This window comes from Microtus oregoni, unplaced genomic scaffold (genome assembly GCF_018167655.1).
Source record: "Microtus oregoni isolate MIOR12 unplaced genomic scaffold, Mior012 000033F_ref0000390, whole genome shotgun sequence".
Lineage (NCBI taxonomy): Eukaryota > Metazoa > Chordata > Mammalia > Rodentia > Cricetidae > Microtus > Microtus oregoni.
In genome coordinates, this window is record NW_024543092.1 from 18946310 (window position 1) to 18971935 (window position 25626).

At 45.2% G+C, this 25626-nt stretch overlaps 1 protein-coding gene across 3 annotated transcripts in view; it reads right to left on the bottom strand.

Moving 5' to 3' along the window:
* Nucleotides 1-25626, bottom strand: part of Prkn (parkin RBR E3 ubiquitin protein ligase) — a 1202830-nt gene that overhangs the window by 195533 nt on the left and 981671 nt on the right. For all 3 annotated transcript variants that reach the window (XM_041680301.1, XM_041680299.1, XM_041680302.1), the window contains exon 8: nucleotides 4976-5037. In XM_041680301.1, coding sequence (XP_041536235.1) covers nucleotides 4976-5037 — 62 coding nt within the window. The remainder of the gene's footprint in view (nucleotides 1-4975; nucleotides 5038-25626) is intronic.

The window sequence follows — 25626 nt, forward strand, 5'->3', positions numbered from 1 at the left end:
AGAGGCAGGCATCCAGCCTCAGTCTACACAGAAAGTTCCAGGACAACCAGGGCTACACAGAGAAACCCTGTCCTGAAAAAAAAATCCTTGCTGAATAGCTGAGTTTGTGGTAAAGAGGCCTTATGACTGAACTCTAGACATAAACCAGAAAGAAACTGAGAAGCTAAAATAAATGTATCAGGAGCTGGAGAGATGGCTCCGTGGTTAAGAGCACTAGCTGCTCTTACAGAGGATCAAGGTTTGATTCCCAGCAACCACATAGTGGCTCACAACCATCTGTGACTTCAGTTCCAGAGGATCTGAAACCTTCCTGGTCTCTGTGGGCTTATATGGACATGACATCCATTCATATACATAGGTAAAACACTTATACATACATTTAAAATGCAAATTGCATTTGAAATATTCTAAATTTCAAAGAGTTTAAGTTTTTCAGAAAGGAGTGCTTCCTAGAGCTTATTCATATGTGTATACACATGTGTGTGCATTTTTGTGTGTGTAAACAAGACTATGTGTGTATATGTTTGTGTGTATGTGCACATGTATGCACTGTGTACATGTATGCATATGTTTGCAGGCTTGTTCATGTACATGTTTTTGTATGTTTGTTTATGCATATATGTGTGTGCTTGCATGTAGAAGCCAGAAATCAAGCTCATGTGCGGTGGTTTGAAAGAAAAACTGGTCCCCAAAGGGAGTGGCACTATTAGGAGGAAGTGTGTCACTGCAGGGGTGGGCTTTGAGATTGCTTTTGCTCTAGTGTCCCCCAGTGTGACTTTCAGACCATTTCCTGTTGCCTGTACAATGTAGGACTCTCAGTTTCTTCACCAACACCATGTCTGTCTGCACGTCACCATGCTCTCCGCCATGAAGATAATGGCCTGAACCTCTGCATTGCAAGCCAGCCCCCAAGGAAATGTTTTCCTTTGTAAGCGTTGCCAGGGCCATGGCAATGAAACCTAACTAAGACACCATCTACTGACCCTGTTTTTGGAGACATGCTCCCTCATTGAACTGGAACAGACCATCTGGCCAGTGCTGTCCGATCCTCTGGCTGTGCCTCTGAGTACTAGGAATGCAGAAGGCACCCAGCTTTCTTTGAGTTCTGAGAATGATCTCAGCTGCTCCTGCTTTCACGACAAGTGCTCTATCAACCGCACTATCTTCCCAACACCAGTGATTCTTTTGTAATTCAAATCTCGAAATGCTTAATAAAGACTGGTGAAAACAGAAAGAAAGCACCCATGAAGAATTAACAGTTAGCTTTGATGTCAGCCATCCAGCACTGAAGGCAGCAAGGAGCCAGTATCTCTGTCAGATCTATCTGCTTCATTAGAATATCATTGTTGCTGGTTACTGTTCCCTGTTTATATCAGCCACTGAAGAAGTTTAGAATTGTGTACCTTCTCTTCCAGTGACCCTGAACTTCCCGCAAGGCAAACCTTGTACCTTCCTTTCTCCACCTGTCTCAGTTAGGGCTTCTATTGCCATGAAGAGAAACCATGACCACAGAAACTCTTATAAAGGAGAACATCCAATTGAGTTGGTGGCTCACAGTTCAGAGGTTCAGACCATTATCATCATGGTGGGAAGCATGGTGGCATGCAGGCAGACATGGTGCTGGAGGAGTGGCTGAGAGTCTACATCTTGCAGGCAACAGAAAGTTGATTGAGACGCTGGGTAGTATCCTGAGTGTAGGAAACCTCAAAGCCTGTCCCAACAAAGTCACACCCACTAACAGTGCCACTCCCTGTGAGATAATGGGGACCAATTGTACTCAGACTACCACACTACTGCATCTTACAGCTGCCCCCCCAAGACTCTTGCCCTATGCCTCGAGACTCATGGGAGGACTTCAGTCCCTTCTCTGTGACTGCAGCAAACTTTCTCAATTCCTCTCTGTCTCCCCTTATTGACACTGGGTGGCAAGGCCCCAAGGATATCATTTCTCCTCTTTTCCTTCCAACCCATCACCATTCATTCCAAGTCTCCAGACTGCATCCGCTTTACTCTGCCACTCTTCTCACCATTAGCTTCTGTCTTCTCCCTTTCTCCCACCTCCCCAGTCCTTCAGTAGTCAGATCTCACCATCACCCTCCGAATTGTCCCCAGCGGAGCTTGTGTCCCCACGATGACACATCTCCTACAATGACATAACTCCACTCATTCTGTCCTCATCCTATCCAGCCACCCAATGACCCTGATTTCTGACTTTGTCATTGCCCATCAGGCTCCTCCGTTCACACCCTGTACCCTGCATTCATTCTTTAACCAAGAACTGATTTTGCAGTCAGCCCCCCAGCATCCAAAGCCCGATGGGGTGTGTAATCAATAGCTCATCTACATCTCTCTTCCTGCATCTTCTCCACCTTTCTGCTCCTCTAGATGAATTCTCAGAGGAAGGTATTAGAATCCCATCCCTGGATTTATACTCCTCTGCTCCCTGATCACCCTGCAAGGAATCTATGCTATGCTCTCTCTCCTTCATTTCCTGACTTTAGTTTTGTATTTCTCTAGACAGTATATATCACACAGGATACATACTGAACATGTCTATGTATATGTGACAGAGCTTATTTTTCCCAGTCTGAAGTGACGGTGCACTTCTATCCCTATAACCTAGAATGATTCACAGCACACAGTAGGTCCTCAGGATTGTTCTTTCCTTTCGTTTCTCTAATGAAAGGAAAGAAGGAGTGGAGTTTGGTTTTCTAGGACATAGACATCAATATTGCGGAGATGTAGTATGTTGCCATAACTAATGAGGGTAATATTAATTTTGATTATTGCTTGATTAAATTCTGGAAGAATGCAAAGTGGCCCAACTTGCATGCAAATCTAAGGAGATTATTACAGTTGGCTTCGTTCCCTATTAATTACGCAGTGAGTCTGAAACAAATATGGAAACAATTTGCAAATATTGGTGCGAGTTAGAGAGAAGGCTCCATTATCTGAACAGAAGCACTGGGGTAACAATTAGTAGTTCTTTCAATAAGTCTCAAGTTCTCAAGGAAAATGAGGTTATCGGGGAGATGAATGTGTGGAGGAGCCAGGTCACAACTGGTGCCTGCAACACGGGAAGACTGATTTAGCTTGGACTTGAGTTAACATTTATATCTGCAATTCTAGAAGCTTACAATATAAGGAATCGAGGAGGCACACAATAACTTTTCAATGGCGCAGAGAAGATTCCAACTGCTGACCCTCCCCAGGCTTTCTCTGGTTTTAAAATCAGTGGTAAAGGCAATCGTCCTCTGCCATACACACATACTGTGATAGTTGATCTCACAGTCAACGTGATGAGGTCTAGAATTGTCTTGGAGATGGCCTATGGGCATGCCTTTGAGGGATTATCTTTGTTACATACATTGAGTTGGGAAGACACAGCCACTATGGGCAGCGCTATTCCCTAGGCCAGGATCTTGCTCTGTGTGAGCAGAGAAAGAGCTGAACATCGGGAAGCACCCATTGTCTCTGCTTCCTGACTGTGGATGCTATGTGAGCAGCTGCTTCAAGCTTCTGCCTCTTGTCTCACCTCCCTTCACTCTTGAACTGAATGGCAGAACAAACCCTTTGTCTCTTAAGTCAATTTCGTTAAGGTATGGTATCATAGCAAGAAGAAAAGAAACTTAGACTCATAGAAAACAAAGGCACAACCCCAGAACTCACTGGCAAGACTGAGTCATTATGGTTCTATTTGCCTGTTGTGTGGACAGGGCTGGCAAGGAGTAGAAATCAGCATGAGAGTATCAGGTCAACTGATATGTTGCCAATTATTTAGTTTAAGTGTTGCAAGGACAATTTTACACCAAGACTGACATCCTGGTGTAGACTCTGTAATTTCAAAGAGGATCAGGAAGAGGTACAGTTGTCTTTGATTTCCATGAGGATCACTTTCAGTATTCCCACTGGATACAAAACTTTGGGGGTACTCAAGTCACTGACTAATACAGAATGGTATAGTAGTATTTATACATAATGTATACGCATCCCCTAGTGGACTTTAAATCATTCTCCAATTACTAATACTGTCTAATATAATGCAAATACTATATACATATTTTACTGTGTTTATAAAATTTGTACTAATTTTTATTGTAATGTTCTTGTGTTGATATAACTCAATACACAAGTGTGTATGTTTTTTGGGGGACATACACATGTCATAGTGCATACGTGGAGGTCAGAGGACAACCCTGAGTGACAGTTCTCATGTTTCACCTTGTTTGGGACAGAGTTCTTTTGTTGCACATGGCTGCGGTAGCTAGCTTGTGCGGGAGGGTGTTCCCCTGTCCTTCTGCTGTAGGGATAGAGATGAGCCATTGTGCCTGACTTTCCATGGGTCCTGGAGACTCAAACTCAGGTTACACTTGTGTGGCAAGTGGCTTTATCTCCCTAGCTTCATTGCTGTTAGTTCTTTCCCAAATATTTTCAGTCTGTGGTTTGATGAATCTACAGATGTGAACCCAGCAATGCAGAAAGCCAATTTGATTTTAATCAGTCAAAAGTTTAAGTGTGTGTGTGTGTGTGTGTATACCATCCTTTAGATGTGACATGTTCACCTGCATGTAGAGAGTGGTCGCTCTAAAGTATAAGTAACACCCTGGTTACAAAGGAGCCTGCATCGCACTCACGGGTACATCAGGAATGTCTGTGCCTATTGATGCCGTGGGCACAATTCATCTCCGCGTTTGTTTGTGTGTTTATCTGCCACTTTGCAGCGCCTGCCTACTGCTCCAGCCTTGAGATGAAATGCTCTGGCAGGGAGCAGATGTACCAATTAATAACCTGTCGGGTCTGACGGGTAGAAGAGGGGGAGGTGTCCTCACATGTACCTCTGCCGTGGCTTTCTTCCCTATTTCGGGGTGCTGTGGGTCACGAGACACATGCTGCCCCCCCCAGGGAGGGTCCAAGCTGTCTCATTAGCGTCTGTCTTTCCTGACACTGTGATGCAGCCTTTGGAAGCCCGACTCACCTGCTCTTCTCCAAGAATCCTGAAGTGATGGAGCTCTTTAATCAGGGAGTTGGGACAGCCAGCTGTGGGGAAAGGAGAATTAATCACTCAAGTGTTGCTGTCATTCTGTGCAGTAGTTCCTTTCTCATACACCGCTATGACTGCCAACAGCTGGTGCTGATGCTGACGGGGACACGGACGCGCACCTGAGAACACACGTCTCACCAAGCACCAAGTTGTGCCGGCCAAGGCTTGGGCTCATACTGTAGCGCTTTGGGAAAGGCCTGTATGTGAATCTAGCCAGACTTGTCCCCTGGAATGAGGACTATGACCTGGCCCTAGGGTGTTGTGCTCCTACTGACACTTTAAATGTGCCCTGATACAGAGCTAGGAGCCTGTGGGGCTGGAAGGGGGAAGCCACTGACTGTAGGTGTTCACAGGTTGACCAGGTGGTATTTCCTGGCTGCTAGGGCCTGGGTTCTGTTCACTAAGGCTTTGGAATGGAGGCAGAATGACTGGGCATCCTCTCTTCCCAGGTTTGCTGGAGTTGAAGAGATTGCCACTGCTTTCCAATTTTCCTCATCAATCCTGAGCTCCTCAGCTTTCCTTTGTCTTCCTTTAGTCCATAAAACAAAAGTAAATTATATACGTACATTTAGAGATGTACGCATTTGCAAGTGCTTAGTATCAGCTAGAGCATGTTCTGTCCCTGCCTTCTCAATGGAATTATTCCACAGTGTTAGGTTCTAGTCATTCATAATATTAACTCCAGAAACAAAACTGATATTAAAAACCTGTTCCTCCGAGATAAGACCAACGGTTTGCATAAATTCACTGACATTTCCATTAAGGAAATTGGATCATATGCAGAACACTCCAGAGAAGCCCTGTGTCAGGTCTCCTTCACTCAGCACCAGGAGGTCAGAAAGCTGTAGGGACTGAGGGGGCTTCTGGGTGAGGGCAGGTTAAGGAAGGACAAGATGTGCCTTCACATAAGCGACGTTGTCCTAGGCACGAGTGTTCTAGAAGGTAGAATAGAGTCACGGTGTAGGCTAGCAAGTACCCACACAGGCTGAATATGGACACGAGATTTTAGAGGGAACTTGGGTGACGATGATGGTATGCATCAGTTTGACCAATGTGACACCAGGGGAGGAGGCAAAACAGAACGTTGCTAGGCATTTGATTGGTGGGTTGGACATAGGAGAGCTACCCTCACTTACGTCACTGGAGCAACACACAACCCATCCAGGGCAGTGAGCAGAAGCAGTATGAGGGGAAGGATGCAGGGACAGATGCCGGGATGGATGAGCCCTCTGGACCAGGACATGAACCTTTTCTTGCTCTCAGACCTCAGAGCCCCTGGTATTTAGTCCTTTGACCTGGGGCTTGTATCAGGCCCTGCCCTACTCCTTTAAGCTTTTGTTCCCAAGGTGAATTACACCATACCTTCCTGGTTCTCTGGCTTGAGAGGGCAGAGTGAGATTTCTCAGCTCTCCTACCCACATGCACCAATTCCAATACACGCCTTCCCATATGTTTTTGTGATGGCCAACTTGTAGTCAACATGACTGAATCTTGAATCAGCTAAGAGAAAAGCCACGGGAAAATTCTGTGAGGGACTTTCTTTATCAGGTTATCTGTAGCAGGAAGGCCTACTCTAAATGTGAAGAGCAACTTCTAGTCACAGCTGAGATGAAAGGACATGGACAAGGGAAGCTTTTGCTCTTTGCCCGCTTGCCCTCACTCTTGGTGGCAAGTTCAGCTATCCTGTGGCTGCTGTATTCCTTCACTGGTGTTAGAATCAACTTCTTCAAGTTTCCAGTGTGGACTGAGGACCAGTGACTCTTCAGTTCCACACTGGAAATACTGAGATACCAGCCTCACGGACTGAACAAAACCCAAGTTCTCAGCCTCTCCAGTGGGAGACAGTCATCGCTGAATTACCCAGATCATTTCTTGTAAGTCATGGTCATTTAATGAACCCAGTGTGTGTGTGTGTGTGTGTGTGTGTGTGTGCGCGCGCATGTGTTTGTGTGTGTGTGTGTGAATATGTTTGTGTGCACGTGTATGTATGCATGCATGTCCGTGTTTATGTGTGTAGGAGGAGGGCGCACTTGTTTGTCCCGGCTGCCCAGCTAGCTTAGACCCACAATAATCATACAGAAACTGTATTAATTAAATCACTGCTTGGCCCATTAGCTCTAGCGTCTTATTGGCTAACTCTTACATGTTAATTTAACCCATCTCCATTGATCTGTGCATCACCACCAAGTCGTGGCCTACCAGCAAAGTTTCAGCATGTCTATCTTCGGCAGCAGCTCCATGGTGTCTCCCTCTCCACCTTCCTTCTCCCAGTATTCAGTCCAGTTTTCCCTGCCTACCTTAGTTCTACCCTATCAACAGGCCAAGGCAGTTTCTTTATTCAATAACCAATAAAAGGAAAACATAGAAGGACCTCCCACACCACATGTGCTTGTGTTTGCGTGTGTGCACGTGTTTGTGTGTATGCATGCATGTTTTTGTGTGCATATGTGTGTGTGTATGTGTGCACTCATTACATCAGCTCTTTCCCTTTAGAAAACCCTGACTAACATAGGGTCCTCACATATGAATCCTTACTGGTTCTGTTCTGCTGAGCCCCCTGAGTAACAGACTTGGGTCAGTTCCAGTTCTGAAATCCTGTGGCCATGGTGAACACGGGAATACACTTTAGTCTTAGATATTATACAGCACCTCATAATGAGAAGGTCGTTCATAAGTGAGGCGGTACAGGGGATTTTGTTGTGTAAGATATAAGGGAAAGTACCGGGGCAAGTATTTTGGTGGCAAATACAGACACACACACACACACACACACACACACACACACACACACATTAATTGCCACAGTCATGCCCAATAGCATGGAGGAAGTTTGTCTTCTTGTGGTGACGGCTGAGCGACAGCCATCATGGAGCCTTGCCAGCGAGGAAGGCTCAGCCTGAGAGGCTTGTTCATTTTCGGGTTGCTGTTCTGAGGACTGAAGAGTTAGTGAGGGTGGCTGTGCCGTTTTGTTGGCAGTGCAGCTGAGAAGCGCTATAGATTTCCGTGTGATGGTTTTGTTTTCTGAGCTGCATCGCTCAGAATTTATAATCCAAGGTCTCTGCTGGAGTAACAAGAAGTGCCTGAGACTGGCTCTCAACTTCCAGTTCTTCACACTGTGATGCCCCCGACCATACAATTGTTGTCATTGCTACGTCGTAACTGTAATTTTGTTACTCTTATGAATTCTAATGTAAACATTTGTGTTTTCTAGTGGTCTTAGGTGACCCCTGTGAAAGTGTCATTCTCTCTCCCTCCCCCCAAAAGGGTCTCAGCCAGAGGCTAAGAACCACTGGCCAAAGGGAAAGGGGCTGGTAAACTGGGGGTGGCACACAGTCCAGGGTGGTACGCAGAGATGGAGGACCAGTTACTCAGGACCCTGTTTGTATTTGAGCCTTTTAGATACACAAGCATAAGATATTGACACCTCAGTTTATATCTAGGAATATAAAGATACATTATCATAAAGATTATCTGTTCAATCTAAAAGTTTTGGAATCCTTTTTTTCCTTTATCAGTGGTTGTTGACATCACTCAAAAATGGGAAGAAAAATGGTCTCAACTTATTTTTATGCCAGAGAAAACAAGAAACAGAATGTGAAATTACCCGTCTTCAGAATTTATATTCCGGTCCTCTCCTAAGACATGAATAAAGGATTGATGTCAATGATAGCTCAAAGATAAACATCCTGAGCAGACGACACAATTACCTTAAGCACCTGCAGGGTACCACAAAGTAGCAAACAAGGATGGGTACAGCATATATTAACAAGTGGGTAGAGCCAAGGGTATCTGAGACATGCATTGAGTGATGCCCGTCAGCTGTGCCGAACATGGGGACATAAATATGGGAAGTGACAGATGCGGGCTTAGTGCAAAGACGGAGAAACCCCACACAACTAGAAACGTATGACAGGCACACGCAATGTGTCAGTGCAGGGCACGTGAAATTTGTTGGATAAAATCGTGTCAAGTTCTACCGAAAATAGCACAAGGAGAGGAAGTTTTGAAGGACAAGATGCATGCCCGATAGCAAGAAAGACTCCCAGAGAATCCGCCAGACCTATAATCTTACACAAGGTCACCGTGAGTCTGCAAAGAATGCTTCTGCGAGGCTGTGTGCTCAGCAGCTGTCTGTCCACCCGTGGACTACGTGGCCCTTATTGGTGATCCTTGTGACGAAGGATAAGCACCCGCTCTGACTCTCTCGCTCACCTCAGTCTCTCTATGCTCGTTAGTGATGGCACATGCGCTCCCATCGCCACCCTCCACCATTCCCAAATAAACTCATTAATCGGCGGGCATTTTTCCTGCACGTTATTTTCGGTTAACAGGGGACAGGAAAATGGGAGGGAGGGAAAGGCAGAAAAGGTGGGGGTGGGTTCTCAACACACTGTGTTTGTGTCATTCTCCCAACTGCCCCTTCTCAGGTCCTCAAAAGCTCCACCCTCCTTTTCTCTCTTCCATTTCTTCTCTCTGTATTTTTCTTCTTCTCCAATTTTATATTTAAATATCTCTCCTTAGAAATTCAGCAAAAATAAGGCCTGAGGATAGTGGCCGTTCCCTTTCGCTTGTCCTTGCCTTTCATCCAATTTTCTGGAAAAAAGAGCTTGTAGACACTGTCACCATCGAACACAGCAAGGGACACATAACAACAAAAAAATACCAAACCCAGGACTTTATACCTTCTGACCCAAGTCTTGGCCTGGTTGGAGTTCTGTTCTGCATCAACTGCTTTTTTTGTTTGTTTGTTTGTTTGTGCATGTGTGGCTGTGCAGCTGAATAAACATGCTACCGGAAGCATCCGCTTCTTTATCATACTGTCTGCTTTGAACCGCTGTTTGGAATGCATATAAAAGAGAGCAAGATGCTTTGCAAACACGAGATGAGGAAAGTAAGCCAGCACAGTTACTGCTAATGCCATTAGGGCTGTTCCCATATCTAATGCTACTGGTCTTAAAACATTTTCTTTCTTCAAAGAGAAGCAGCTATTGAAACAATCACCATGCCCTCTATCATGCCAAGAAGCCATGGTGGGGCTTCTTGTTTTCCAGTTCTGCCATGGAAAGAGCTGGAAGCTAATGCTTCCATTTTTACAGGAATAGTCAAAGAAAACTAAATGTCAAGCACTTTCCTCGGGACCGTAGAAAAACTGACATCACTGGGTAAGACATCCCCTTACCCATCTTGATAGACAGGCCAGATGTACCAACCTGGGTTGTAAACCTACAGGGAGGATGAGCTGGTGACTCTCATCTCTCCCTAGGGGGAAAGTATAGAGTAGCTAGGGATAAGAAACATCCTGGGGTCCAATCACCTGTGGACTTTTCTGGTATGTACTCCCAGAAGTTTCTGAAAGTGTCCTCTGACTTTTTATAACAAATGTCTGCTGTTCTGTGAAAAGGACCCAGACCTCCCATCCCCCAGCCTGTCTGTCTCTACCAGAGATGGGGGCAGTCGGGAAGAGTAAAGGCTTCCTGGAAACAGAGATCCCTGCATCCATGGATAAGGACTGGGTAAAACTGCAGAGGTTATTTTGAAGGTCATAGTCCCAAGTAACAGCCCCCCACAGAGACTGAAAGACAGACCTACAACTGGAGGGTTTAACCCAAACCCCTTCATACCATGTCACAGAATTAAGAGAATTCCAATACACCAACAGTGGATCCCGCTGCAAGAGCAGCATTGCATGAAGGAGGAGGGCTTAAGAGTCCCAGAGGCAGATTGGGACATAGCTCAGTGGGAGACCACTTGCTAGCATACAAGAGACCTAACCAAAAAAGAAAGAAGCCCAAAAAACCAACCAACGAACAAACAAATGAGTGAACCAACCAACCAACCAACCAACTAAAAGAATCCCAGAGGAATCTGAAACCTCTGCTGCTTGCAGGTATAACCTATACTAACCATAGACTGAGTCCTCTGCAGTTTAACACACATGGTCACATCAAAGACCTAGACACAGCAATACCTAGTTCTCCAAGTACCACGCCCATGTTTCAGTGAAAAATTGAAGACATGCTAACAGGCAGGAAAACAAACAAACAGCAAGAAAACCCACAGCACAAAGAGACACAGCAAACATCAGAGAGTGACTTAGGTAGGGTACTGATGTTGGAACTATCAGCAGGGAATTTCAACAAAGATTAATATAGCAAGTGCTAATGAAGAAGTGGACGGCACAAAACCAGATACGACATGAGGGCAGAGGTGGATGCTGAAGGCAGAGGTGGAGGCTGAGGAGGGACGAGCATCGTGATGAAGGAAAGACTATTTGGATGAGCAGAAGTTTGAAGGAAGTCCAAAGAGGCTTGCCAAATTGAAATGGAAAGAAAAATAGGAGCATCTAAGAACCACAAGAACATCTCCAAATTTTACAAAGGCAAGAACAACCACAAAGAGAAAATTCTCTCCTTCAGGTCAAGATGGTGAGACCCTGGCCTGAGTGGAGTTGATGTTGCGGACAGGCAGGTCAACCACCTGGCCAATGGACTGTTCCTCAGGAGTGTTACTCTCCACTCAGGCCAGGGAGTCCACTCTCTTGACTAAAGGCAATGGTTTTCTCTTAGGGGCTGTCACTGCTATTGGGACACAAAGATGAACATTTGCGTCACTCTAAAGCCACACAGAGAAGAAAGACACCTCAGCAGAGATACGTCAAATGACTAGCCGAGCGCTTCCTAGGGCTAGGGACACACTCCATTTGTTGCCCTCCTCATTTCTGCAGCTACACACTTGAGGAAGAGACTTACAGAATGAGTGGTTTCCTTGGCTGACCAGTCCAGAGGATATGGCCTACTGTGGTGGGAAGTCATGGCCGCAGGAACATGGGGCCATTGCTTGTACTGCACCATTGCCAGGAGACAGCGAATCGGGGATGATGGGCTCAGCTCACATTGTCCTTTTCATTCAGTCTAGAACCCCAGCTATGATGCAGTCTTCACACCTCAGTTAAGGGCAGAGCACTTGGGGATGCACACGGCTACTGTTTGGTCCCCAGACCTCTCTTTTCCAATTCTTAGTGTCGGCGGTGAGTTTTGTGACAAGTGACCAACATCCAGCAAAGCAATCATTTATATGCATGCAACACAGAGAGGGACATAGGAAATATGGTGGGGCCTGTGGCGGTCTGGACAAGAATAACCTCTATAGATTCATACATTTTAAAACTTGATCCCTAATTTTTAAAGAATTAGAAGGTGGAGCCTTGTGGAGGAATCACATCACTGGGGGCAGGCTTTGAGGTTTCAAGAGACTAGTGTCAGCCGGGCGGTGGTGGCACATGTCTTTAATCCCAGCACTTGGGAGGCAGAGGGAGGCGGATCTCTGTGAGTTCGAGGCCAGCCTGGAAGGCTACAAGAGCTAGTTCTAGGACAGGAACAAAAAGCTACGGAGAAACCCTGTCTTGAAAATCCAAAAGAGAGAGAGAGAGAGAGAGAGAGAGAGAGAGAGAGAGAGACACTAGTGTCATTCTCTCTCTGTCTTCCTCCTCCCCACCCCGCTCATCTATCTTATCAAGATGAAGTTCTCTGCTACTGCTGCAGCACCATGCCTGTCTACCTGCTGCCTCTTCCCTGATATAATAGTCATAGACTCTAAGCCCCTCAAACTGTAAGCCCTAAATAAATTCTTTCTTCTGTAGGTTTCCTCAATCCTGGTGTCTTATCAATGCAAGAGAAAAGTAATCAAGATCGGAGCCTTAGCTGGGAAGGGGAAGGGGGGACAATACAGAATGAGAGGGAGGGAAGGACAAATCACACTGAGGGTGTTTGAAAAAGCCCTACAGAAGCGTACTATTTTGTACTTACCTAAAATTGCAAAATATATACATATACACACATACAAATACATATATATATATCTTACATACATATATAAGTATATATATATAAACACATGCATATGCAAATATATGTTTATATTTGGAAATATATATAAACAAATCAAGTTATGACACTTGGGCTGGCATACTTGCAACCAGTACTAGGTGTGAGAAATCTCTGTTAAAGTTGTTGGCCAGAGTATCTAAAGAGACTTCCAAAACAATATAGACTATTACTGCTGTACTTAATTGCCTCCCAGAGATGGAAGGTAAATGCTTAGTGCTGAAGGCACTTAGGAAGCAGACCTTGGATGACTTAGGCTGGATCTGACTGGAAAGTCCCCTTTCTGAAGGTGGTATGGAAGCTGCTAAGGGAGGGTAGTAAATACTAGGTCTACCCAGTGGTGATGCCTGTGAACCACAACAATAACCAGCACAGACGGGTATTCCTAAAGGCACAATAGTGGCTGTCATAGCTTGGCAGTAACCAACGGCTGTCTAATGGTATTTAAAGCTTGGTCAGCAGGAGGGAAACCTAGCCGACTACTCAGGGCTAGTAAAGCCATGGATCTTAGAGGGAACCTATGACTTCTACTTTACTGGAGCAGTCTAATTCATAATTGCATTCTAGAAGTGTAGTAATATGAGCGGCGGGGCTTCGTTCCCAGCACTCCGGCCGCCTGCACGGCTAGCTTATGCCCCGAAATAACAACACACAAACTTTATTCATTTAATCACTGCTTGGCCCTTTAGCTCTAGCCCTTACTGGCTAATTCTGATAAACCGATCAACCCATCTCTAATAATCTGTGAGAACAGGTCTTACTGGGAAGATTCTAGCCTAGTCCATCCTGGGTCGAGCTTCATGGCGTGTGTCTGCCTGGGAGCTGGGAGTATGGCGTCTCTCTCAGGCATGTGCTCCAGAGAGCAGAGCTGTGGAGTCTCTGAGCTCACTTCCTCTTCCTCCCAGCGTCCTGTTCTGCCTACTCCTCCCACCTATCCTCTAACCAATAAAATGGGCCAAGGCAGTTCCTTTATTAGCCAATGACCTTCCTCCATCATAGAAGAATCCTTGTACACACAGACACACATAGCTCTTATCCTTCATCAAAAAACTTTGCTTTGCAGCAGACAGAGACCATCAGAGAAAGCCACAGCTCATTCAAATGCAGTGAACAACTTCTGAATCTAAGTTCAGGGAACGTCTTTGAAGAGGTTGTGGAAAGGCTGTAAGAAGTCGGAGGGCCAGGAAGTCTGCTGTGAGATTTTGTCTTTTAGAAACACAAAGTCACATCCATAATAGTTTGGCAAATATGATTGCCTAAACAAGACCTGCACAAATACAACAGTCATGCCTATGCAGAAGGGGGACAATCTCACAGGGCCCCATCCCCAGATGAAGGGCTATGGGTAGAATCAGTCTTTCCTAAAGATTATTCCCCCAAATTAGAAATCTAATCCAAGTGTTCACTCCTGCAATGAGTGTACTCAAGTAACACTGAGTGGACTTAGCAGGCTATATTTAAATATTTATGTATATGTGTGTATATAAATGTATATCAATATTAATAAAAAAGAGGCCCTCAATATCAATTTGAGAGGGAATGGGAGTTTGGAGGGAGGAAAAGTGGGAGGGATTGCATGTAGAAGGGGAAGGGAAATGTTGTAATTACATTTTAATTAAGAAATTAAAAACAACAGATCGTATATGCTTAGGAAGATATACTTATTATATTTGAAGTCACTGTCTTCTAATTGCAAACAAGAGCTTCAAAAAGCACATGGCTTTGTATGACTGACAAATTGGGCCCAGGAGAAAGATAGAGAGTAAAATGTCTATTTGTCCTGTTGGTCAGTATCTTAATATCTCAGAACTTATTTCATACCACTTGGCAAGAGTTAGTGTGTATATGTGTATGGCATGTGCTATGCGTGTGCATGTGCTATGCATGTGTTTGCATGTGTGTGCACACATATTTCCTTATAAGAACAACAGAGCTCTTCTCACAAGAGGGGGCCGAGGCCAGGCCTGTAGAGGAGATGCAGAGTGGAGCCACTGTGATGGACAGTCGCTCAGTCCATTGTCAGAATGTCAAAAGGGCTTTCCTCATCGAGCCACGAAACTGCCAGATGCAATCTAGCGATTCAGTTCATACCAGCGACAATCAGATTGAAATTGCGGATTTCAGACTTGCGGCCATTTAATTGCTCAGTGATTAGAGACAGATTATGTAACACACAGCAATGTTCTGATCAGTGACTGATCCTGCACTTGGACTGACCTCTCCTTCAGCACGGAGGTACTGCTCTCAGCATTCCCGACAGACCGCCTGACAGACTTTCCATGCTCCACAGACTGGGGTCAGAGGTCTCCTAACAAAATGTTCTTAGGGTTGGAAAGATTTTTCTAGACACACGTTCTAGATGTGACTAAGGCCAGAACATTCCTTTTATGCACCCATCCCGTGTCTCTTTCCTGGGACAGACATGCACCTGCAGTCATCTAGATGGAATGCTCACATGGGAAACACCAGATGATCGCCTCCCTTCCCTTATCTGCCTCTTAGGCTCTATCTTGGTGTGAGCAGCAGATGAGATGTGGTGGCCAGGATGCCCCCTTGCTGTGTTGATACCCCACAGCCGGTCCTGTTTATGAAGCGTACTGCTTTCAAACCTCCTGTAAATCCTGAGCTGATAGCTGGACCCACCCTGGCAGAGCTCGGGCCTGTGAACACAGAACACGTCACCACAGAGTTAGAGACTGTTAGAAAGCAGTAAACAGGAAGACTCTCTTCCCATTCTCGTACTATACACTTAGACAAGAGCTTCCTGGAGACCCTCTCATCAGCTCAGAGGCGGCACCAGAAGATTCGGGAACAATCCTCCTGCCACAAGTTTCTTCCTACATATGAAAATTCACTCCCTGCAGCTTCCCAGCTCCTGAAGCTTGAGACCGCCCCACCCTCTCTTGTCTCCTTGGGTCACTGAGGTTTGCTGGTCTTTGATGAAGAGATTACACAAGCCACGTCCAGTTTTCATGGGGGTCTCCCCACAGGATGTGAAGGAATAAACTCATTTTTCTCTTGCTCACCTGTCTTTGGTTAAAGGGATGTGTTGATTTGTGTGTTTTTGAGGGGTGAGGAGAGATGATTCTTCCCTAATAGCAGCAACGTCTTCTGTCTGAATATTCAAAAGTTCTAAATGAACAATCATTGGACTTGTTTTTGACTTCGGTAAACACATCTGCAGGACCGTGTGAAGGATAACCACACTTTTCTTTCCTTCCCAGACTTCTCACAGGCTGCGTCTCCTTGCTGCTGGACTGAACAGCCAGACCCAGCCTTGCTTGGCTCTCTATTCCATGACTACTACTTCCTTTTCCCGGCTCCCTCCAGGCTTCCCGCACACCTGTAGCTATGGGTCCAGTACCATCCCCATCCCCCCACCCACACATCCACAAGCCCAGACTGGACACTGACACTGCTTTAAGGAAAGGAGAGCCAGGTAAGGATTTCAGGGCTGTCTGTGGTGAGATTAAGAAGGGTTTCTGAGGAAGACGTGAGCGTCAAGGTCTGAGGGGCTCACAGGAGGGGCCTTATTCGTTAGGCACCTGCTGTGGTGGCCTCTGCCCATTGCTGCTCTTTTCCATCAGCTTGCAGAATCTTGCATTAGCTCAAACGCCCCTTCTGCCAGTGCCTCCCTGTCTTCTCAGTGCCCTTTCTCCTCACACCGCCCAACCGCTGCTCTGCCTGCAGCCCTCGGCTGTCCTTCCGGTTCTCTCCACAGTTACTAGACCACCATGGCAGAGCCACTGAGCCCCGCTTGTCGCTGGCAATCAGCTCAACATGGCATGGTCAGCTGTCATGTTAATGTCAAGGATCCCCAAGGCAGGCGTATCCGCTCGCTGGCCAGTGAGACCCTCTGTACTCTGTACTTGCTTCTGGGGGTCCGAAGTGGCTCTTAAAAGTGTCCCATTCCTATATTTCTTCATAAGTGCTCACACCAGCTTTATTTATATTTTTTTTTTCGTTATAGGTGGTGGCTAAAATTCCCATCGAACTCATCGATTTCCAAACTTTAGATTCTGTCTTTCCTCGCTAAACGAAGTTTAGACAGACTTTCTTTCTCTCTCACTCTGGAATCTGCTTTCTTTCACTCCAGTCCTTTTAAAGCGCCTCCCACTGACTGGAATTTCACACATGGGTTCTTTGGAGGCCTGTCAGCCTTAGCAGGTGTGTGTTTCCCACTCTCCCCTCACTTTGCAGACACAGTTTCCCCTCAGAGCATATGTTCTGAACACAATGCTTTGTTTTGCTCAGGGAAACAGGGGCATGGCCACCAGGAATCAATTCTGCTGATACCGTGTTCTTTCCTTGGTGGGGCCTGTCCTGCTAGCTCTCTTTGCCTCTTTTCTCTTGAACTAGATCCATTTTTAAGCCCCGTTTTGCTATCCTTGGTTATCTGACTTGGTTGTTCATCTCCAGCTGACTTGGCCTATGACCACGCTCCCACGAGCTCAGTGCTCTTTGGTTGTGGTTTCCATTGCTATGTGTCTCCAGAACCTTTGCATCTGCTGAACTCACTGCAGATAAAAACAAATTGCAGGCATGCACGGTATTAAAGTGAGCTGCGTTTTCTTTTCACTTCATCTCGCGACAGTAGGAACTGAACCTAAGGCTTCCCACATGCAGTGCTCAGTTATGTCTCTAGTAAAAACGGATCTTAAATGTTGAGATGGATTCTTGCCAAGTTGTCCAGGTTGATTTTGAGCTCAATCTGGGATCCTCCTGGCTCAGTCTTCTGAGCAATCTCCTGAACTAGCTAAATTAGATACTTTTAAGAAAAGAATATGAAGATAGATTTCAATTTAAAAAATGGCAACTTTGAAACTGTTCTCTATTTCAGTCAGGAATGGTAGCCCACACCCTTTCATTTCATTCTTATTCCACGACATCTTTAAGTCGTCTAGCTTGAATGCTCCTCTTTGAGCTGCCTTGGAAGGTCTTGACTCATTCCCATGGAATCACTGATAAATCAACTTAAAGCAACAACCCAAGGAACAGAACCTGGAGGGATTAACCCCACCCCAAGTTTTCCAGAGAGCCTCTGCTGACTTTTCTCAATTGCCATGCTGGAAAGAAGGCTAAGCCCATTTGGAAAATACATTCCATTGAAAAGTTAAAACTTGCCTGGGCCTTCAATCCCTCCTCCCTCACCCCCATTTTAATTTCCTTGCAAGTCACCCCAGGAGCAATTGTGATATCCTCTGGGTTCAATGGAAAACCAGGAGCTCCCAGGCTTGGGATAGAAATGGAAATGGATCCAGCTCTCTGATGTGCTGCTGGCCCCGGTCACATGACCCAGATGATCTACATTTGCAGATCACTGCTGTTTGGTGTGCAATGCTTCAAAGATGAATTTCTCTCTTGGCTGCAGCTTAGAGTCCCTGATGGAGGATTGGCAATGACAGTTACCATCTATTCTTCCCTGAAGGACAACTTTGAGCCGGAATCCAGCTGACAACAAAATGACAAGAAAAATAAGTGGCCATCTGAGGTGATCAAAGTCAGCCAAGCAAACCAGGATGCGGCTGGTTAAATGGGTGGGGCTGGCTGCAAGGGTGAGGCAGGCTGCATGTGTGGGGAAGGCTGCATGTGTGGGGAAGGCTGCATGTGTGGGGAAGGCTGCATGGGTGGGGAAGGCTGCATGGGTGGGGAAGGCTGCATGGGTGTGACAGGCTACACGGGTGAGGCTGGCCACATGAGTGGGGCAAATCACATGGGTAGGCCATATGGGAGACCATGGGAGCCTTGTAAATGCAGGTAGGTCAGGTTGGTTAGGGTCTCCATGCACTTGGTTGAAACGGCCATTTCTGATTTAGTTGAGAATGACACAGAGGAATCTGGGGACAATTCACTCAGGTGTCTAGACTAAACAACAGTAAAAAGCAACAGGAGGACTGCATAATTGGATTCTAAGCATTGATACTTTCTTCAATAAAGCCAAGCCTATCTTAATAATTCTTCTCCGCTGATAGCTTCAGGTTTACATTGCAAAGAAGAGTTATTCATTCCTTTTCAATAGCCGGTGCTTGACGAATCTCAAGATCCATCCTAGAGCAGTGAAGAGTCTTGGAGTAGACACCTTTCACCCAGCCATTTATTCCTGGATACACATCTGAGGCAAAGGCATAGCTGCACAAGAAGAGGTTGGATTGTAGCATTGTTTTGTAATAAGAGCAACCACAAAAGGAAGCATCAGCAATATCCATCAATAGAGGAGAAAAGCATTCAGCAAATGCCTGTGCGACAGCCATTTAGTGCCAGCGCTGCTAGAGGACCTGGATTATATCAGTTGGAGAAAATGAAAACAGTCAGAGGTTCCCGGTGGGACCTGTGCTCTAAAGGAGGAAGAGACAAAACGGAACAACAGTCTTTGCAGTGCTGGAAACTGAACCCAGGGCTCGTTCACCAGGTGGATACTACCTGACTTAGAGCCCCAGAGCCAATGGGTACCTCTGTAATGTAATTTTAGGAGGTCATGAGTGTAATGCAGAGGAAGAAGTGAAATGCCTTTCTAGGGTACGAGCGCAGGGCAGGAGGAGGGGTGCAAGCGCAGGGCAGGAGGAGGTGTGCGAGGACCTGGTGAGGTGGATCAGTGGCCAAGGGTTTTGCTGCTGCTCTTGCAAAGAACCCGATTTTGGTTCCCAGCCCCCGTGTCATGTGGTTCATGTACCTGTAACCCTAGCTCTGGGGCATCTGATGCTCTCTGCTGGACTCCTCATGTACCCACACACATGTGGCAATACTTATACATACATAGATACTTAGAGAAAAAGGCGTAGGAAACAGAAATCTTGTTGAGAAAGTGACATGTGAGCAAAGGCTTTTGGGAAGAGCGTTAATATGAGTTAGAGTAAAATGCATCAAAATATATAAATGTCAAGGCCATAAAGTGGAGCTAACAAGCTGTAACAACCTATCCATAATGTTTATGTGCATGTAAAAAACTCTAAACAGCACGGTACCCACACTGAGACAACAGCATCACGTCTGCGAATGCAAACACGTGTTAGAGTCCCTCAAATTCAGAAGGAGGGGGAAGAGGAGTAGGGAAGTTGAAGGCTTCCCTAGGAAGGCTCCAATTCTGCCTTTAAAGTGTAGAACAACCATTAAAAGCTAAACAGTGAGCACAAAGCCTCCACTCACCTCAGTACACTCAAACAATGCATTTAAACCCAATCACAACTCATGAAATGCAGAGCTTTATTACCCTCATTTTAATGCGGGGTGTGTGTGTGTGTGTGTGTATGTGTGTGCCACAGTGCAGCCTGGGGGTCAGAGGGCAATCCTGAAGAGTCAGTTACCGCCTTCCATCTTTACGTGGGTTCTAGGGATAGTACTCAAATCACCAGGTTTGTGACGGGAACACTTGTGGTTAGCTGACCCATCCTACCAACACTTTTGTCTTTATGTTAAAGAGGATTAACCAAAATAAGACTAAAGAACCTGAAAGTGATCAATGACAAGCCTGTGAACATGGGTGCTCACCACATTATTGTCTCTAAGTGGGGGTTTGCGACTTCTCATGACAGCACAAAAGTTTGCAATTTTTATTATGTAAAAAAATAACCTTTGAAAAGGTTCAAATTCGGGCGTATTAAATAAATGAATATATATATATAATCTCAAATCTAGAAAAACCAACAAATTAAAGCTCTGGGTGTAGTTTTAATCACTGAACAGTAGGAGCATGAGTTTAGTTTGAATAAGGGAGACCTTGGAGTATAACGTCAAACTCCAGGTACGGCTTATCTGGGTACCACAACCATGAACATTTTCGAAATAAGCTGACAGAAGCTATGAATATTACTGAACTTCTTGAAGCAATTCTTGCCCAAGCAGTACAGATGCCTCCTCCAGGGTTCCAAAACAACATGTTCCAGGACACATGTTGCTGCTTTCATCACTCAGATGAGAATCATGCAGATTTGGTATTTTCTGGTTTGTCACAACTGCTCTGGGAATCTAATGTCTCTGCATCATCTCCCTGTGGCTAGAAGATGACCTGTTTTCCAATGGGGCACCGAAGAAGAGTCAGCCTCATGGATAGTAAGATATAAGAACTAACTTTTCATTTCACAAATAAATAAATGCAATGGGTATCGGCAGGAGGTATATCCGTCTCCTTTTGAACAGCCTTTCAGTACGTGTCTACGATGCAAGGGGCCAGGGGTGACAGAGGAAACAAAAACAAGCCAGGCAGGGATTTTGCCTTCCTGGAGATGCTTGAAGAGATAAGAGGCATATCAACCCACCACCTAAATGCCTAGAAGCAAGAGAGCAGAGCGCAATCAAAGAGAAAACCAAGGAGGCGTGAATGCAACTGCAGGCTTGGAGGCTGAAGCTGCAGTGTCTGGGGTACCACACAGCTGTGTGGGTGCAGAGGAGAACTAGAGACCCTGTATCCACACTGCCTCAGCGTTATGGCTGAGCACTGCACCACAGAGACCTAATTATTTGTTCCAGAAAAATTCTTCCCTGGAAGATAAACTTGTAAAGCAATAAATAACCTTGTTGTTGCCTTTGAGAAATTCCTGCAAATAATTTAACCAGACGGTTTGCTCGTCTTTCGTAGCCATCTCTGGACAGGACAATAGATGGCTCACCTGGGCAGTAGCTCAACTACCGGATGGCAGCATCGTCACCAAGAGTTCTTTTAACAACCTGGTCTCGCTCCGTCTGACAAACCCAAACTCAAGACACGAATCTACACAGGTGCAGTCAGTTCCCAGCTCCCTTCACTGAAAGTTCTGCCCCCCACCTCATGCCCAGATCCTGCCCAGATCCCTAGGTCTCAACACTGAGACTGACTGCATGGTGGGTCAGACTTACTGATGCAAACCCTTTCTGTGGTTATTCGGGTGTTGCCAGAGGATACTGAAGACCAGGACGAGAAGGGAGTCATAAAGCACCAACGACACACATTTATGATTTCCACAGTTTTATGACGTCAAAACTTGAAGAATTTGAGAACACTGTTTTTGGAAGCTTGTCTTTCTCTTTGGAATTTTTATTTTATTACTGATCAGTCTCTGAAGAGATGGTTCTGACTACATGTCTATTAAAGGGCATTTCAAAGGGAATATATACATATATGTCTGCATGTATACATGTGTGTATATATGTGTATTTAGTGGATGTTTTAAACTATAAGAAACGATGCTATGTTATATTGTTTGTAGGAAAATGGATACACCTGGAGATGATAATATTAGGTGAACATGATGAAGACAGATGACATACACCTGTTTAGAAGGACCCTCAAGAGGACCAATGGGAGTTGGGTGGAAAGGGAGGGTGAAGGGTATGAAAGAGAGCACACTCAACATCCAAAATATATATGTGCAAAAGCTTTAAAACTGAAGGGTATTCCACCATCCAGCAAGCACTCCCACAACAAACTTGACTTAGTCAACAGGAGAGTGAGCTCTGAGAGGAAAGGTCCTCAGGGAGAGTCATGTGACATCTTTCTTCTGCTCCCAATAGCTCAGCCCAGTTAGAGTCAGAGAAGAGACAGGGAGGGAATCAGGCTGGTGAATACGTATTCCCTTTTACTGTGTTTATCCATCGGTCTATCTGAGTGAGCATGACCATGTCCAGTTAGCATGCAAGAAAAGGGACCCTGTGTGGTTGATTCCCACATTGATATGACCAATGGGGAGTGCCAGCTGATCTACTCCCCAACAGAAAACAGGCTGAGTTTATTAGCCAGAGAAGTTCCTTGTAAGAGTTCCGAGGGCCACATGATTTGTGGATGTGCAAGTTGGTGAAGCCTAGATACTGAGTATTCCTGGAACTCTGCATTCTGCTTTAACCTGTCCTAAAAATAGACTTCATCAAGTTATATTTAGGCACTACCAGGTCTGGGAAAAAAGTAACACTCCAAACTATTACGTAAATGACAATCCTTAGGTTTTAAAAATGTATATAATTCTAAAGGGGATTAAGGAAGAGGTGGGGGCAATTTGGCAATGTTGCTCAGTTGGCAGGGCTTGTCCAGCTTGCATGGAACTCTTGCTTTGTGGCATAAACTGGTCATGGTAGCACATGCCTGCAATCCCAGCACTGAGGGGGACCAGAAGCTGAAGCTTCTCCTGTGAGTTCAAGATCAGCCTAGGATACATGGGACTCCATCACAAAACAAAACAGAACAAAACCCTGAACAAACACAAACATAAAAGAGGGGTGGAGAAAAGAATTAGAGAATGCAGGGGAACGTGAGAGGGAGACGTAATCCAGTTTGCATCTTTACGAGTACTTAATGGTATTTTCTGCTTCTGATTTGTCTTATTTTAAATTTATTCTGGTAATTTCCCTTGTTACTTTAGTGCTATGCATTTTATTTCTTTTATTTATCTTAGTGTAGGCATAATTGCTTTCATTACTGAAGAGCATATTTCAAGTTTATAAAAACAAAACCCAATGCTTTTGCAGACATTCTGAGTACCGCCATTTAGATCCATCGCTACTCTTACACAGCTCTGATTCTCGGATTTTTCTAAAGTGCTGGTGTGAGGTACATTTGAGAGAAATTAGATAAATAAAATAAAACCAAAATCCAATTGGAAGAACAAGTAACAGCTTTTATGGTGGGGGAAAATAACAACAATAAAACCATCCCACATAGCTCCCACTACACTGGTGACTGCGCTATGGTTCGATGGCCCAGATCCTGACTTTTTTTTCCACATAAAAATTAGCAATCATTCTTTATCTTAATTGGCTGAAATGGCTAAATCAGAGTGACCCTCTGCTGCCAGCAGATTTAGACTGATGAGTCCAAATGTGCTATTCATGAAGGGACAATGGCATCTCCAGTGCAGGTGACCCAAGTGATGGCACTCTGCATGGTTCCGGAGCAAGACAAAGTCAAACCACGGTTTCTGAGAAAACAGCACACTGGACAGTGGGAGCCATGTTGATCAACCAGACAATGAAATCTCACAGTCACTAATACAGTCAGCGACTCCAAGCTGAAGGCTGCCTAGGAAATGTCTGATCCCTCCCTACTGGCCTCCTAGAAGTCCCATGTCCTGGGGCTGGAAACAGCTCCCCAAGCATGAGGACCTGAGTGTGATCCCTGGAATTTGTGTAAAAGGTTGGGCATGGTGGACTGAGCTTGTAACCCCAGTGCTGTGGAGGCAGAGACAGGAGCATCCCTGGGGCTTGCTGACCATCCATTCTGGCCAATCAGCAAGATCCATGACAATGAAGAAACACTGCCTTAAAACAAGGTGACTGACACTGAGGGATGACATGTGAGGCTGGCCTCTGGCCTACACATATGTGTGTACCCAACACACACACACACACACACACACACACACGGACAGAGATAGACAAAGAGACAGAGAGAGCGCACACACATATATTAACTTTTACATAGGAAGTTGCCTAGACATCCTTAAAGCTACCTTGGGGAAGAGCCTGCAAATTCCACCCTCATCTCAGGGTAACATCAGTATCATCGTTCTGGAGTGATTTTTGGTCTGCCATTTTGTTCTGAGTTCATACATCGCTGCTGTTCATTGCATTTGCAACAAACCCATGGTGCTATTTGGGGACTTTGAAATGTCAATTATCTATCATGTCCAGTAAGCATAAAACTTCAAAGAGGCTTTTGGTTTTCTTTTCTTTTTAGAAGAGTTGAGAGAAAGAGAAAGAGAGAGAAGAAGAAGAAAAGAAGAAAAAGAAAAAGAATAAGAATAATAATAAGAGACCCAACAGTTCAGAATTCAGCAACAGAGATAACATGTTGGAAGAGGATTAGAAACAAAAAACAGGCCTGGTGTATACCAGTCCAAGGGCTGAGCCACCAGACTAAGCCACCGAAGATAGATTTGATTTACAGGATATGTGGAAAGTGCTGTGTCTTTACCACAAACAAGGGACAAGAGCCAGAGGCAGAAGCTTCTAGTGACAAAGACGAAATAAAAGGTGGGACAACGGTTCTAGAATCACCATGTGCCGGGGTGGGAACAGAGAGTGGTTGTGTCTGAGGGTCTTAGCGGGTGGGTGGGAATGTGATCTGAGAGCTGTGGGCGCAGGAAACAGCTTGAGCCTCTTAGAGCCAACACAAGAGAGCTCCCATTTCTGCCTCAGGTTTTACTTCTGACCTTGTGGTCTTGGCATTGATGGAGCTGCTCTCGGCTGGGGAAACAGATGCCGAACAGCCATTCAATCTAGCTGCAGGAAGCAAGAGTGATGCCCCACTGTACAGTCTACGTGGTGAACCCCAGAGGCTCACTTCAGATACACAGTAAGTACAAATTTTTAGGAGATACTTTTCCTCTTATGCAGTTCACTGTTAGCCATGCTATTCGATGACAATTACTTGGAGATACTAGATATCAAAATATTTCATTCTTCATCTTTTTTTCTGCTCTAGTTTTGGAGACAGGGTCTTACTTTGTAGCTCAGCTAGACTAGAATTTAGTAGGTAGCCCAGGCTTGCCTAGAATTTTCAGCAATCCTCTTGCCTTAGCCTCTCAATGCTGGGATTACAAGTGGCAGCCTTCACACATGGCACTAGGAAAGTTCTATAAATTATGAAAGAATACAAATGAACGAGAGAAAGAAAAAGAATTAAAACTTTTGGGTTGAGTTAATTGAAAGCAGCTCTCTGCTAATGTCTCTGGTGTGAGGCCACCCTGGGTGGGAAAAGTATTATAGGGGGGAAAAACTCACACTGCCAACAGCAATTCT